This window comes from Dipteris shenzhenensis, chromosome 5 (assembly GCF_047967505.1).
Source record: "Dipteris shenzhenensis isolate YYH24624 ecotype China chromosome 5, Dip_SZ_1.0, whole genome shotgun sequence".
Lineage (NCBI taxonomy): Eukaryota > Viridiplantae > Streptophyta > Polypodiopsida > Gleicheniales > Dipteridaceae > Dipteris > Dipteris shenzhenensis.
The window spans coordinates 59,901,906-59,918,170 of NC_141600.1; the positions used below are offsets into that span (position 1 = coordinate 59,901,906).

General features: G+C 43.8%; 1 protein-coding gene across 1 annotated transcript in view; it reads right to left on the reverse strand.

Moving 5' to 3' along the window:
• LOC147902257 (proteasome assembly chaperone-like protein) overlaps positions 1 to 15,183 on the reverse strand; it is a 38,303-nt gene extending 23,120 nt beyond the window's left edge. The window contains exons 1-7 of the mRNA XM_087375055.1: positions 15,121 to 15,183; positions 14,811 to 14,999; positions 10,540 to 10,623; positions 10,402 to 10,449; positions 10,201 to 10,247; positions 5,069 to 5,135; positions 4,914 to 4,957 (exon numbers count right to left, since the gene is read on the reverse strand). Of these exons, the coding sequence (XP_087231181.1) occupies positions 4,914 to 4,957; positions 5,069 to 5,135; positions 10,201 to 10,247; positions 10,402 to 10,449; positions 10,540 to 10,623; positions 14,811 to 14,912 (392 nt within the window). The 5' untranslated portion in view covers positions 14,913 to 14,999; positions 15,121 to 15,183. The remainder of the gene's footprint in view (positions 1 to 4,913; positions 4,958 to 5,068; positions 5,136 to 10,200; positions 10,248 to 10,401; positions 10,450 to 10,539; positions 10,624 to 14,810; positions 15,000 to 15,120) is intronic.
• Between the last annotated feature and the right edge of the window lie 1,082 nt (positions 15,184 to 16,265).

Sequence of the window (16,265 nt, forward strand, 5' to 3'; positions counted from 1 at the left end):
ATATATACTTGATACCTTCAATGCAAGGAAATTAACATGTTTGTATTTGTGTTTGAATAGGCTGTATCAACCAATGGTATGGATAAGAATAGGTGGTGGCACGTCATATCTATTACGCCACGTTCCAAAGTGATGTATAGTACATTTACCATACCAAATCTTGACCCATATCCTTGCCCTGAGCTTCACAAAGCTATTGAACGAATCAGTTTATACCAGTTTCCCTAAGATAGGGGGTCGCACGAGTCTAAAAAACTACAGGACCATTATGATTGGGCATGCCATGTCAAGATTTATGCATCAACACTTGGCACTCGAACTACTCAGTTTGCAGAGCTCAAGCAATTCAGCATTGTTGGGTAGACAGCAGGCCAAGGCAGGGAAGCACAGGGTATACTGTTACTTTGAGGATTTTTCACAAGGCTTTTGACACAATGCCACCAGCTAGACTACTCAAGAGATTATATGATTTGTGGTACAGTCAAGACATCATTTGAGCAGTTCGGACTCTCTATGAGTGGGTATCAAGCAAAGTCCAGACAAAAACCAAGTGGATAGAAGAGATCATGAGCACGATTGGAGTCAAACAATGTTACTCTTTATCACTTACCTTGTTTATCCTATACATTGATGAGCTCAAGTCATACATCTGACACTCGATAGAGTAGGCTCACCCTTAAGCGGATCTCATCTCTGATCTCGATTCTACTGTATGCAAGTGATGTTTTACTTTCCTCGTCAATTGAAGGGTCTCCAACGACATTTGGACACACTTTAGACTTTCTGTGAGACACATGATCAAAAAGTCAACCTTGGGAAAACCAAGGTTATGATCTTCGATACGTCTTGAACAACTGCCAATCGAGAACGGTTCACTTTCAACGAGGCACCAATGGAGATTGTTGCATCGTATACATACTTGAGAGTTCAAGCCCGATCTTCATGATGAGAGCAACTATATGCCGAACTTTCCAGACTCTCCTTAGAGCCTCATTTTCAGGATCCTTGAAACAAAGAAGTGTCTTCTCTTCGACGCTCTTGTTCACCTAACTGGGATGTATGGCAGCCCCTTGGGAAGATAAACTCGTCCCGTGTCAAGAGACTACAGATTCTGGTCCCACACCATATCTTGCTAGCAGGGTTTGGGGCTATCCCTCTACAACTTGATGCATCCTTCTAGATGGTCGTATACCTTCACAAAGTCACGGACTTCGACACCACGACATTAAGATAGTGCCGGCTACGTTGGTTGGCTCTAGCCTCATCTATGGCATTAGATGTGAAGGGGGATTGGAGTTGGTACACTCGACATGCACATGGTTCGCAGCCCTGCGATTCCAAATGGAGAGACAGCCACTATTTCAATACATCTTAGAGGCCTCGTGCATTCTTCTCGCGTATCACGAGGTGAACCAGGTCATTAAAGAGGATCTCCTACAGCTCCACACATATAGGACCTAGCTAGCACCCCATGAGCTTTCAATAAAACTCAGCTTCTATGGAGATCATTACCTACAAATCTCGAAGGAGGGTCCCATCAATCCCCCTAGCTATACTCAGATCATCTCCCATGTGCCTTGAGAATCTCAATTGGGTAGTTCAAAGTGTCCTCTCATTGACTACGTATGGAGACTGGACGAGTAGAGTCCATCCACATGAGAGACGGATCTACACTTTGCTGACATGTGAAAGGTTGAGTCAGAGGAGCACTTTGCCTAGGCACCCCGTACAGCCGTACAATAACCTGCAGTCCATACAGCCCCGTACACAGCTGGGAACCCGTACAACCCGTACGCAGCTGGGAACCCGTACAATTAAGTGGCGCACAGCTCGATAACCTGTCCGTACGACGTATGGACAGCCTTTTGAACAGCACGTGCGACGTGAACTACTCGTGGCCTCAAACACCAGCCCTATCGATATTTTCTTATGTGAGTTTCCTAGGTGCTTCCACAAAGATCCTTGCCGATTCCATCTAGCATGTGAAGGATGCTATGTGGCACCACATTTCCACATTTTTCCCCATGTCCCCCTCTAGTGGGGCACTTTTTGGGACCAAACCAATGGTCCAACCTTAGAACCTTAGGGCCCTTTGCCCTCTCTTTGGACCAAACAACAAATTCACCCCAAGGCATTTATTCCTAGGGGCTCTTTGCACACCTACAACCCATGGCCTTGCCCACCTCATCTTTCCAAGGTCCTGCCCACATGCAAGCCCAAAAACTTACGCCTTCGTGAGATACTCCTCTCTTGAAAAATGGCAAGCCACCTCGATTGCATCTCACTATGGCAAAGTCATTCATAAACTCAAATACATGTAAGTGCCATTACAAGCATATTCCAACATGTAATGCTGCACATTCTTAGAGCCTAGGATAGCAAACCATATATACTGCAACAAACTATCTACTGTGACTAGTACACTGATCATAGAAGTCCCAAGGCAGATATACTGTCAGCAAGCAGTACCTCAGGGGAACATACAATGTCACCAAGCGGCCTCTAGATATCTGAGCCTGTCTGTACCAAAGCAACAGAGGTGCTAACCCTCTCTTGAGGATCAAACAATGCTCCAGACCTACGCTATTCTGAGCCTTAAGGAGCCACAACCAAAGTTGGCTCTGAAAAAGCTCCCAGGTAAAGTTGCAACAACTGAGGTGTATCTGCCAGATCACCCTTTTCGAGCCCAAAAACGCATGCCCTCGTGACACCCAGCCAAGTCACAAGACATTTAACCCTATTGGGGAGGAATTAGTGCCCATTGTCCCAGCTATAAGCCCCACATGAGGAGAGCATGGGGACATGGTAACCAGGTAGCATCGGGGGTTTGAAAGACTGCTGTGTGTGCATCAAGTGTGAATGCACGGACAGATCAAAGTGGAAGGAGACATCCACATGCTGCCATGAGATCCACTGTCCGAGGTGGGCAGCAAGGACAGCAGAGAAAGCTCTCATGCAGCTGCAATGAGGTCAGCACCAGACTGGAGCAGAGGAAATCATGCTTGGACAGGTAGCCATGGCTGCAAGGAAATCATGCTTGGACAGGTAGACACAGCTGCCAGGGTCAGGTTAGCAGGCTGCAGACATGCACAGCAAGCAGGATCAACTTGGGAGGTGTTCTGCTGGTCAAAACAGACTGTAGCCATGCAGCAGACAGGCAGGGACATCAGGGATGCAACGCAGCAGGCAGGTAATAATTTCGGAGCAACAAAAGCCTGCAGAAAAGCGCCTTTTATAGGCATGGACAGATCAGTAGATTCACAGACTGGCTCGGCCCCATCTGTGGCTGCAGTCTGTGGCTGTTGGGTTGGCTGATGGGTCGGTTGCTTCACAGACCAAGTTGACCAGTCTAGGGGGCTTCCAACCCTCTATATAAAGCCCCCAACCTTGGGGTCAATCTACCCATCCATTCCAAGAGTTGGGCCTCACAAGAGGCTGTTTATAAGTGCAGCAAGGAGGTCAACAACCATACAAGGTGGTCCAGAGAATGCACAGCAGTCTGCAACAGCAAGAAGGGACACCCAAGGATCACGAGTTCAGAATGGAAGTAGCCCTTACCTTTGGGAGCAGTTCATGGTGCATACCTACAGACAGTAGGGTAGCACAAGTCTGCAAGAGGGTGCTGTCCAAGGAACCAGCACTACACGAGATCACTGAAGCTAGCAGATTGCTGCAGGTTTTGGGATCTGGAGGTGAAGCTTGTTTGACTCAAATTTATTCATATTCTGAGGTATTTTGTAAAGTACTCTACCATTGTCTCTCTCTCGAGTTCAGTGTTATGTGAATTCTATCTCGTGGATACATAGTCAAAAGTCCGTTGCACACACCTTATCTACTATATTCCGCTGCATGGAGAAACTAGCCTCAAATCTAACAAAAACATCCCATAGGGGTCGAGCTAGCAACTCACCTCCCAGCCATTGACCCAATATGAAGAATCACCTTGTGAGCCTGATGTATAGACCACAGAGAGAGGCTTGCCAACCTCAAGGTCAAAACATGTGTCCCATGTCACATGCTTGTTACCCTAGCTACCACTCCTAAGGCCAACAGGTCTATATCTAGAGGAGGCTCCAACTCCTTAGACCACAAAACTAAGCCCCTCGCTCATACTTATAGGCCTAGCACTGGCTATCTTTAGCAGCAAGCCCCAAACTTAGGCTGCATGCATAATGTAGCTTTACTTTACTAGAGTCATCCTTTTTCCCAAATTAGCTCTGCTAATCCTAGTGTAGCCATGCCCTTCTTAGGCTAGGCCTCTCCTCGGGATCTAAACCTCATCCATGCTAGCTCTAGTCTCAACCTTAGGTTAATCCAAACCCTAGGTTAGACTAGGCCCTATCCCCAGATCCAATCCCAAATCTTGGGTTAGCCCTACCCTTGACCCTAGCTGGTGCATTCTTGGTTAGGCCCTAGTTAGCCCAATTATGGACATAACAAACGTGGACCTTGTTAACCCCAGAAATTTTTCTAGTTATTACATCTCACATTGCATAGGGCACCACTGTGAGCAGTAATGTATTGAGCGTTTAAATGTGTTTTCGTCATGGATGACATCTGAAGGTATTTATGAAGCATCAGGTCCACAATTCCAATTGATCTTTGAGGGCATTACAACAATCCACTGTAATGCATGCTTTGTTTCATGGACTGATTACAACAGTCAGCGTTATGCAGTCTTTCCTTCACAATATTTTAAAATTATATGTGATTATGTATGCTCAACCCAAATGTAGACACTTTTTTACCCATGTTGCTCCATGTTGTTTCACTTCTGACATTCTAGCACTTCACGTTCATTTCACCTTTGAACCAAAGTAATTTTTGTCCTAAATTTTCTTTAAGTTTGACAATGCTGTTTTCAGTTTCCTCACACATTTCTTCATAATGCCTTTTCAGTAGAATGAGCACACCTTATGTGCTCGATTAGTTGTCTTGCACAGGCTCTCAACATAGGCTGCAATTCAACCACATCAGCACGACGGCACCCATATTAGAGTACAAGTACGCACCAAAATCATAGTTACAGTGATTGTTGCAGAAACTACATTGAGAGCATAGCAAATACCTCATCGTTTTTACCCAAAAGCACATTTACATTAAACGTAGTTTCTGCACCGTATGATTCCTCTTTCCTGCAATAAAAACGAATCATAGAATCATCTTTAAAAGCCAACGATCTAATATGTAGCTCAGTACTTACAATGTGGTAGAAGAAGAGGAAATAACTGTGTTTATATTGAGCTGAAATAAAGATTGCAGTAGAACAATGTGCAGGTTGCATGGTGAAGAGAGCTCTGCGTCCTGAGCCACATGATGACTTACGATTAAAATACATCTTTCCTTTAAAAGGACCAAAAGAATAAGTGTTCACTAGTCACTATTAGAGTTCGGTTGCTCATAAAAGGCAATGCTTATACCTTCTCTTTTGATGAGCTTGTATCTTTGCTCCTACAAGCGGAGCTGGACATACAGGTCAGAAATGAGGATTGGTGATCAGGCTTTTGCTGCGCACGGAAAAGGCAAAGGCAAATCATTTGGTGCCACGGGCTATAAGCCAAACGGTGGATAAGCTGTCTCTTCTGGCAAAGATGTCAGACAGAAGTGACTCAGACAGGTCCAATACAGTTACTAAGTCACTACATTAATGAATGCGAAAAGATGCATTGGCACCTAGGACTGAGGACGAGTCTGCTAGCTATGATGGCGTCATGGGCATCCACAACCCATGCCATACTCTTTTGACATGCTGCCGCATCAACAGCACAGAAGGACAGATCCAGCAGTACACAAGTCAGCAGAAGACAAAGCAGGTCAAAATATACAGGTTTGACTTTTCCAATCAAGAAGTCAGCACATTGACTGTTCAGTGGAGGTACTTTTGGCTGGAATGTGAACAGTTGGCATTGACCAACCGACTAGGGTCGGCTAGTCCGCAGCACTATTCCTTTAGAAGCCACCAGTCCTCCCTCATTCTTCCATCTCCCAGTGTAGCAAAGTTCAACTTACCCAGACCTGGCTCCAGTAGCAGCAGATGGTGCCTTAGTTCTAGACCTTGGACCAACGGCATCAGCCCAGCAGCAGCAGCAGGTTCATCTTCATCCACAGCTGTTCAGACCCGCACGGTAGCAGTTCCAGCACATTGCTCCTGACCCATGGACAAAGCTCCCCTCAGCCTCGGCCCTACATTTATAGCCCTTCTATGGGATGACATCATGTAGCTTCAGCCCTCTTCAATGAATCGAAGGACATTACGTCAAGGCCACCAAGGAGCTGCTGGAGCAGATTTTCCTACTTCCTACTAGTCCGAAGGCTACTCCGCTCTCAACCAATCAAATCTGTGACATCTACTTCCTCGAAGGCAACTACTCAATGTTTCAAGGCTATTCATCAACAAAACAGTTAATGAAGGTGTGCAACCTTCTTATCCGAGTACATTGGGTTGAAGAAAAGCATGGGCAATGTGCCCCGAGCTCTGCTTGCCAAGGTAGTAGCAAGTTATGAGGATAACGCAGCAGGTAGATTGCCTCAGTATCTTCACCAAGAATTTCGAGCTGCAGTTGCAGAAGGTGCACAAGGGCCAAGCCCATTGCAAACTCGGACAACATTTGTGCATGCTTAAGTAAAGGCTCACCTTGGGCCAAGTACCTTGGCCAGTCCACCCCAACTTGGTTCCTCTTCAAGCCGGCCCGGTTCCTCATCTAAACCCATGCCTCCAGCTCCAATCAACCAACCAAAGAACATCCCGTCTTCATCAGACACCATCTCGGATAGGCCTTTGGACGATGACAAAGCCACAGGTATCACCCAAGCGGGTGCAACTAGGCAACAGACCCAACAGAACATGGAGAAGAAAGAGAAGCCAGAAGTCGAGAAGGCCCCACGGAGCAGCCCATACAGGAACAGCCTAAGGGAACTAACACAATTGCTTCCAAGCAGCTGAACCAGCAGCAACCTCGTGATAGTAAGGCCCAACCCCAAGTAGACAAACCAGGAGCATATACCTTCATAAGACTAGAATATATCCAATCTTACACATTAATATATACCAGGGGCAGCCTGGCAATGAAGACAAGGCACTGTCAGAGCAGCAGAATGAAGACAAGACCCCCTCCAAGCAAGAAGAAGAATCGAGTGAGTCTGAGGAAACTTGTGATGAATGACTCTTGGAACAGCATCTAGATGAGGAGGCACTTCCCAGTCCTAAGGGCAACCCGCCTGGGTCAGAGCATGGGATCCCCGACTATCTGCTGACCCGGGAGGGAGTTGATGAATTGTTCTTTTTTTAGGAAGCTGGTGTGCAATATGAGGAACTTCACAGTTTTGCAGTCGTAACAGAATATCCAGTGTTTGCTCGGCCGAAAGTATGAAGAAGAAACTAGTAGCTTAGCATAAACTCTTTAGTTCATGTCTATTTCAATATTTTCAGTTTCTGTCTCTTTCTCTTTCAACTTAGCGCTTCCGCACTCAGCCAGGATGGGGCTTGGGAAGAAAAGGAAGAATGAGATCACCATGTTCCCATTTCTCAACTCTGACCACATGGAGGCAAGGCAATCGAGAGGGTCCATCAGCCCACAAAATGGTCATTTCCTGGGAAGCTCAACTTCCTATAGTATGGTTGTAAGACAGACTCTAGTGTTGATTTCTTGGCTCAATCAATTCAAAAGCTATTTTTCAGTTGTAGCCACAAGAGACAACGAGAAGTGTATTCTCACATCAATGCACCTCACAGAAGAGGCAATTACCTAGTGGCATAAGTGGCGCCAAGATCATTATGATGCAGCTTTAGAGCGGCCACAGTATGAGTGGACGAGTTCCAAAGGACATCAGGGCACATTCCCATCCATCTCAGGATCTGGATCCATTAGAATTTTCCGAACTTAACCAGGAACCCACACACACAATCAACAGTTATGCCAACTGGTTCACTCATGTTGCCATCCAGCTACAAAAGGCGAGCAAGACAAGACCATGAAGCTTTTTCATGGATTGCGAGCAGGCATTCAATCGTATGTTCGCAGCTTCAGGCCCGCAGGATTTGGCAATGCTTATGAGATCACTCAAAACTTTGAGCTCATGAGCAAGGCACCCAGTTCCAAAGGGCCTCCCGACAAGAAGACTTAGGAGACCTCCAATTCCGCAGCCAACAGCACAACAGGTAGCCAGCCCACAACCAACAGCAAGTTTGGAGGTTTTCTCAACATAGAGGAGAAGCAGAGAGCTGCTCTCTCTGCTACCACTGCCACAAGAAGAAGCTGAGACATGACAGAGAACATTGGTACCCCTGCCATGAGAGGGATCATGACAAGTGACATTGCCCTCATTTGCATCTGCTAACCAATTAAAGCACTCTTAGCTTTCCTTCCAGGAAGACCATCCACAGCATTAGGAGCGGTTTTAACCGTCTTGTAGGTGGCACAAACTTAGCAAAAAGGTGCCCCTGCGTAAGAACCCATCAGAGAGGTTCTCATGTGTTATGGACAAGTAGCAGGTAAGAAGGTCTCAAAGGATTTGCTCGACACCACAATAGCGGCTGAGCTCCATCTCCCCATAGTATAGTCAAGTTCGGTGTTTTAGTGCATTTGGCACAGTCATGTTCGGCGTTTCAGTGTTATAGCACATTTGGCACGGCTCAACACCCAGCTAGCACCAACTCAATAGCCCAGGATGTCGAGCTTCGCATCAGTGGGATGGCAGAGAACCTTCATTGTCGCAGCTAACATCATCCTTGGTGCACCACCACGCAGAAGTTGTCAGTTGGCAGGACCCGCCCCATTACAGTTAGGGGCCAGCCTATTGATGATTCAACACCAGCCACAGGTTCCACCCATCCATGTACAAGGGATTCACAGCTTTGCCCTCTATTTCAGTTTCAGCAGAAGGGGATGTCACAGGCATCCACAACCCATGTTGTCATACTCCTTTCACAAGCTGCCAATGAGTAACGCAATAGGATAGATCCAGCAGTACAGAAGTCAACAGAAGACAAAGCAGGTCAAAAAACACAGAATTGACTTCTACAGTCAAAGATCAACGGGTTGACTTTTTAGCAATTCACTTTTGGTCAACCTGGTCAATGGTCTTCAGCGTTGATCAACTGACCACGGTCGGCCAATCAGCATCCCTATTCCTACAAAATCCACCAGCCTTCTCTCATTCTTCCGTCTGCCGGTGTAGGCAGTTCCTCTAGCTTACCCAGACTTGGCTCCAGCAGCAGCAGCCTTCATAGCAGCGGCAGATGGTGCCTCAGTTCCAGCCCTTGGACCAGCAGCATCAGCCCAGCAGGCCCATCCTCATCCACAGCTCTTCAGACCAGCTCCAGCAGATGCAACGGCTCCCCATGCAACCTCAGCAGCTCCCTACCCCATTCTTCCATGGACACAGCTCCTCTCAGTTAGCCTCAGCCTCGCAACAGTCAGTTCACCCTCAGCCCCTCAGTGGTGTTCCATCGTGTAGCTTCAGCCCTCTTCAATGAGGATCAGCAGTTGTAAAAGGATATCTATTGGCCCGACTGGAGTCCCATCAAGGATCCTGAAGACTCTGGAACTCGAGATCTGCTGCTACCATCCTCTGCTCTGCTCTATGGAATGAACTCCAGTCTCATGAAGTAGCCTAACACCGTGACGTTATATGGACAAGAGCTAGCTAGTCCTAAGGCAATCTCATGCTGGCGGCATCGTTTGGGAATGAACTTGGGATCTCATGTCCTACAAGTTCGGCACTCTCCAGTATACAACCACAGCACCACTTTTCACGAGTCACAAGCACAGTACCACCATCCCCATGGGAGTACAACCACTCTTTATTTTCACCTAAGTCAAGCCTATGTTTAGATACACTTCTGTGCCGGCATCTGCCACAGCATATCAGGCTGCTACTACAAGGTACACATAAAATATTCATGTGTACATGACTCCAATCTTAGACAAGAAGAAGGGCAATATATAAAAGCTCATTGCAACAAGGTATAAAGGGTTGGAAAGCTGCAAAGTCAGAATCTGCTGGAGATTAGACATGTTGATCAATCAACAATCTTGTGAAAGATATGGCATATTCTGGATTTCAAAATGGAAACCAGCTTCTCGTTAAGCTTCATTTCAATTGATAGCATTTCTGGATTTCAAAGGGAAAACCAGCTTCTAGTCAATAATATAAATTTAGGGTCACCAAATGAAAAAGGTTATCAGAGGCCCACCAGACCTTGCATGTAATAATGTCCCCATCCTTCCAAGTTGTGTGGCCAACACCTGCCACCAGACCACCTTTATAAGTTTCAACCTTCAAGAAGAAATCTACTTAGACTTCAAGAAATCAGGCAAATTCTACAAGAAAGTTCTGCAATGAATATTTCCCAACATAATTATATGACATCAAACCTAAAAAATATTAAGGGAAACTTACAAAAATGCAATCATCGTAACTGCACAGCAACAAATCAGTTTGGTTACCCTGAAGTAATGCCCACAAAATAAATCTAAGACTGGGAGACCAAAACGACTTTAAATAGGAGAGCTGAATAGACATTTAAAACAGCTTCACCGGTGGAGGAATCTCCTGTAAAAAGACCTGAATGACTGTTGAAAGTTGTGATGAAGCTACAGGAAAGCGGGAAAGCCCATTAACCTGCAGAAGTAGGACAAATTTATATGAGCATTATGCAAAAACCCTGAGCAAATAATCAAAGTGCAATTGCTCAATCAGTTTTGTTGATTTAACAAACAAATAAGCTCTGTGAGAAATGTCTTCCAGAAAGTCACCCAGGTGCTGAGTCAATACTCTAAGCCAGTAGCCAAGAGGTTGCTCAACCGTAGTAAGCAAAGATCTGTGAATTACTTAAAAGACTCTTGATCCTTTTCTACAGCTATGTACTTTTTTATGACTTGATAAAGCAAACCGAAGTGCTGCTTATAAAATGTGAAAATTATAATAACAACCGCTTTTAACTTGGAAAAGCTGAACTTGAGTCTTGAATCATAATGTTCAGTTCCAAGTCCACTGTTTCTTTGTAGATTACAAGAATGATGTTCAGTTCCAAGTCCACTGTTTCTTTGTATGTGTTCAAGTTCATACCTAGGGTTGAACTCATTGAGATACTAGAGGACCTACAGTTGCATGTGTTTGGCCACATATCTCTGCCAAAAGCGAGGCTCTAGGAAGTAAGGAGATCAAGCAAGGCTGTCTCTTATGACATGTCCTCTTTATATTCACGTACTAGTATTGTTATAAAACTTCAAGAGAGGTTTCTATATGGGCTAAAACCACGACAGATATACTTCTTTATCCACATGGAAAACTCCTTTATCCACATAAAATGGTATAAATCTCCTTCACACTAGGCTGCCTACAAAAAGCAAAACATTTGCAGAGATTTTGGAGATAACCACTTGAAAGTCAGAAAACATGGTCTTTAACCCCATTGTGCCTGCAAATCATAGACACTCTTACATAGGAATATTATTACCTCATACAAATACATGCCCAATAGATATACCTTTGTACGACTAGAATATATTCAATCGTACAAATTCAGAAATTTTATTGTTCTAAAGTCCAAAAATCTACACAGAAAATAACAGAGAAAACGAAAGAGAAGATAAAAGAGGTAACAATTTTATTGAAAAATAAAAGGAAGACATACTTAGCTAGCAATGTCATCATCAGTGCCCAAGCATAAGCAGCTATACTGGGTTTCTAAAGACCCGCGGAGTCTCTTGGGCAAACCTAGTGCTTACTAAAATACGTCAAATAAACAAAAGAGAAAGAAAACAAGAAATAAAGAAGAAAGGAAGAAGGTGACTAAGCAAAAATAAACAAGCAAATCAAGAAACAAAATCGACCAAAAAACAGGAGTAAAATCTCTCTCTCTCTCTCTCTCTCTCTCTCTCTCTCTCTCTCTCTCATGCAGGAATGAAAGAAGAATTTACAGAATGAATGAATTATTTAAGACATTAAAAAATAAATGAACCCCTTACACTTATGTACCACTTCCTACAAAGATGCAAAAGTACATTCCTAACTTAGAAAGCACTTGCATACTCAATCAAACTCTCTTTTGAAACTAAAAGAAAAATGGGCTATTCAGTTTCCCACTTTTTGTTTTCAGCTCATGTTCAATCATTCTAAGCATGCCTAAGGCCGCTACACCATAGATAAAAGACTTCATATCTCAGATTATGCGTAATTTTTTCATTATTTTTCTTGAATTATACCTCTTGTGTATTAGTAAAGTGATCAAATTACATTGAGTGATAAAACACTCCTTAGTTGTACAAAGGCAGGAAAATCTATGGAGTTGGGAAGAAATGACTTCATATTTTATATACCTAGATGAATCCAGGAACATTCCCAAACTCATCCTCTAAAAACACAACATAGTGCAGTTTCAATCTCATGATAGTCACTCACAAGGTTGAAAACCATAAACTCCATCATGCATAGCAGGGACTAGCTACTATGACATCCCCACTGACGTCATCAGCGCCCAACAGTGGGTGTAGACCATAGTATAAAAATATGCTCTCACACATACAAATCCACACACCCACACATACTTGAGCATCAATTTATACAAAGTCTTCGTACTGAGTTTCTGTCGGCACTCCGGAGGTGAAGGGCAGACTCAGCCATGATGAAGGCTAGCACTAAAGGAGAAGGCTAATCAAAAGGTAGTCCAAAATCTCTTCATTCAAGCTACAACTGCTTGTGAAGTCTAAACATTTTCATTTTAGTCTCTCCCCAACGAGCATCTAAATCCAAATCTAGCTGATAGGGCAACGCACCAATTAAGATAGAAAGAATTATCACAATACCAGCAGGCCGCAACTTGGACGAAAACTTCACAAGGTGAAATTTGCATGTCCACTAATACGACAGAAGCATATACCTAGATGAATCCAGGAACATTCCCAAACTCATCCTCTAAAAACACAACATAGTGCAGTTTCAATCTCATGATAGTCACTCACAAGGTTGAAAACCATAAACTTCATATTTTGCCAAATCAGAAAAGTTTGAGTCAATGTGAGGCATTTTTATAATGTGTAAACCACTATATTCAGGTTGTTCACATTTATCACATATCAACCTCTAATCCTACGATAGATTGAGAAAGTCTAAGATCTAAGAAAACACAAAAATCCCGTCTTGAAGTGCAGTTCAGTTCACAAGAGTCACGAGGATAGATTCCTTCTCCAAAAGCATAAGCGTCTTTGTACATAAAGTCTTGAAAGTCGGGAACATCTAGTACAAATAAATCATCTATGAATGCGAGAGGACATCTGCCTCCTTTAATAAGTCCCTCCAAAGTTCATGGGCACCAGGCAGCATGGCTTTGAAGCAGTAGGTTAGCCATTTAGAGACATCTGTCAAAGTAGTCTCACAAGCAGCTACAATAAATCTTGGCTTTTTTTTAGTTTTGTGAAACTTCCACGCAGCACAAAGAAAAGGGATACTAGGATTGCAATCTAAACCTGAAGGCTTGCAAAAACTCAGGTGTTTTGAGATCAGATCCTTTTGAGAAACTAAGGTAGGCGCATAAGTATGGCAGACGAGTTCACTTCTCTCAAAAGGCATTCTAAGTAAAACTTTTTGCAAATAAAAACAAAGTTATTGGAACATTTGTCCATGTAAGAAATGACAAATTTCCTATGGAATTTTCAAAGAAGAGTTTCATCTTCTTTAGCACGATGGTTACTTTGCTTTGAGCAATTAACTGAAGGGACTTCTTCTAGTTTCAAAGCAACTTTCTTCAAAATCTTCCCTTTCCATTCTGATAAGATATTTTGAACACCTAAACTTTCTTCTATTTGCAAAGTAAACTTTGAGATTCCCTTATCAATAGCTTTTAAAAGGCAAGACTCTTTAAAAGAGAAATTTCGTGCCGTTAATGAAAAGATCTCTTAAGTTACTAGAAAGTAAAATTGAAGTATCAACTGTAACTACATGTCCTAAATCAGCATCAATAAAGCTTTGGAATCTCTTACATTTACAACAACAAGGTTCTCTAAGGATAGAAGCTTTTAAAATGGCCAATAGATTTAACATGACGCAACAATATCACAGAAATGTCTCTAGCAGAAATGTCAAAAAAGTGTTTCAAGTGTTTCATTTGGAAACTCTCATCTCCATAACCACCAAAACGTGCAATTTCAATTTCTGATTATTGGGACACTATTGGGCAATTCCACTTCCTGGATCAGAGGTTAAAGGCTGATTTAACACTACATATTGTGCCGGGCTAATGCACTCTGCTATCAGCCAGGACATCCTATACGGCAATGTTTAGTAGCAGTTTTATTTCATATATCTGATCGATTTGGATCTGTCCCAGGGTTTACATACGTTGGAATAACCACACCCAATTCCATGTCGTGTGGATACCAACGTCTCGTATAAGTTGTACTTCCCTATATATCACAAATGCCATCTACCTCAGTTGCTTTGTGCCATGGTTGTTTGATAATTTAAGTTAATTTACAAATCAAACATCGCATTTACATGCTTCTGTACACACTAATGGTTCAGTCTGTATTTGGACAGCTATAAAACTATCAATCTTGAGATTGACATGCCTATATGACTCAAAAGAGAAACTGAAGTAACGTAGGAATAAAGGTATATGACAATCCATGTTCTTGAAGTGAAAAAGAGGGGTTAGAAATCATGGCAACAAAGCGCCTGCAGCTCATCGTACAAAGCAATCAAAGATTGTCACGAACAGGCGGCACGCAAAGGCAAGTTAGGGAAGCAGGCCAAAGCGTGAAGTCTATCAAAATCAAAGGACAATGAATGACATAAGTGGAGGGAGAAACCTGGTCTTTCACTTTCAGATTGAGATGCTGATCGATGGGCTTCTTCTCCTCGGCTTGCTTGGTCAAGCATAGATGATTGAGGGCATCGTCAACTCCCTCCATGATTGTGAATGTTCTTTGTGCTGTATCCTCTCGCTCTTGACCAGCTGGTGCCTCCAAAGGAGGTACTTCGTTTGGAGTCAAGCACCGCTGAACCAGAGTTTACGCTGTTAGACCCACGATTGCCAGAAACAAGCTTTGAAAACATAAGTTTTTGGTGAGGGCAACTGTTAAAGCCCAGTAGCTTGGTACCTAGTTGAATCCATAGTACCTCTATAGTACTAGACAAGTACTTTAGTTTCCGGTGTGTACACTTGAATCCATAGTAACATGCACACACATACACACGCAATACATTTGTATGGATGTATACGTATCCCTATATGTATATGTATACGTATGTGTGTGTGTGTGTATAACTTCATTTGGTGTGTGTGTGTGTGCGCGCGCGCGTTTGGTGCGTGTGTGTGTGTGTATGGTGTGTGCTCTAGCCATGGCGCCGATTCCAGCCCTCACCTGGCTCTGTTGGTGATCTTGACCTGCCCCTACTGCTGCCTATGGTCCGCTGTTATCAGCCACCTCTCTATCGCTCCATCTGGTTTCTTTTCCGCCTCATCTTCAGCCTCCTGCAGCTCCTCGTCTTTTGTGGGTGTGTTGTGGTGCGATCTCTGTTTTTCAGCCGTACAGATTCCGTACATTTGTACGATCGTCGTACAAATTCCATACGTTGACGTCCCCTCTGCTTTCCGTACAACCCCGTACGACGTTTGCCGTACAATTTTTTTCTCGTACGCTGCTATCTTATCTGTCGTACAATTTCCGTACAACTGTGCAGTCGCTGTCCAGTTTCTCCATACAGTCCCCTCTCTGAATTTCCATACAATCATGTCCACAGGATCGTACATTTGCTGTTCCTGTACTTCCCCGTATAGTCCCGTGTCTGCTAGCTCCTTTCTTCCTTCTTGTCTTGCCACAGTTCCCTTATGGCTTCAGATTCGAAAGTTTGTACATATGCTCGAAAAGAAAGACCTGCAGATGCTAAGCGTCGCCTTTCAGAGCCTGCATCGCAAGATGATGAATTTACTGTGGAAGCTCAGTACGTGTTTGACACCCTTAAGGATGACTTTCAGTAGTCACGATAGGAATGGGGCAAACCGGTTCTAGAGGTCACGTACAAATTGAAATTGCCGTCCCTTGTCAATCCTCTCCGGAAGTTGTCTCAAACTGCTGTCATAATTTTCTTTCCAGGAAGAATTCCAGCGGCTAGTGATGTTGCACAGTGGATTAAGTCCATCCTTGGAGAATGCTTTGTAGAGGGAGTGTATTTTGCTTCCAGAGGCTTCTATGAAGTGCATTTATCCGATGCTTCGTGCAAGCAGAGGCGTGCAAGCAGAGGCTACTTGAGTTCTCTCCCCT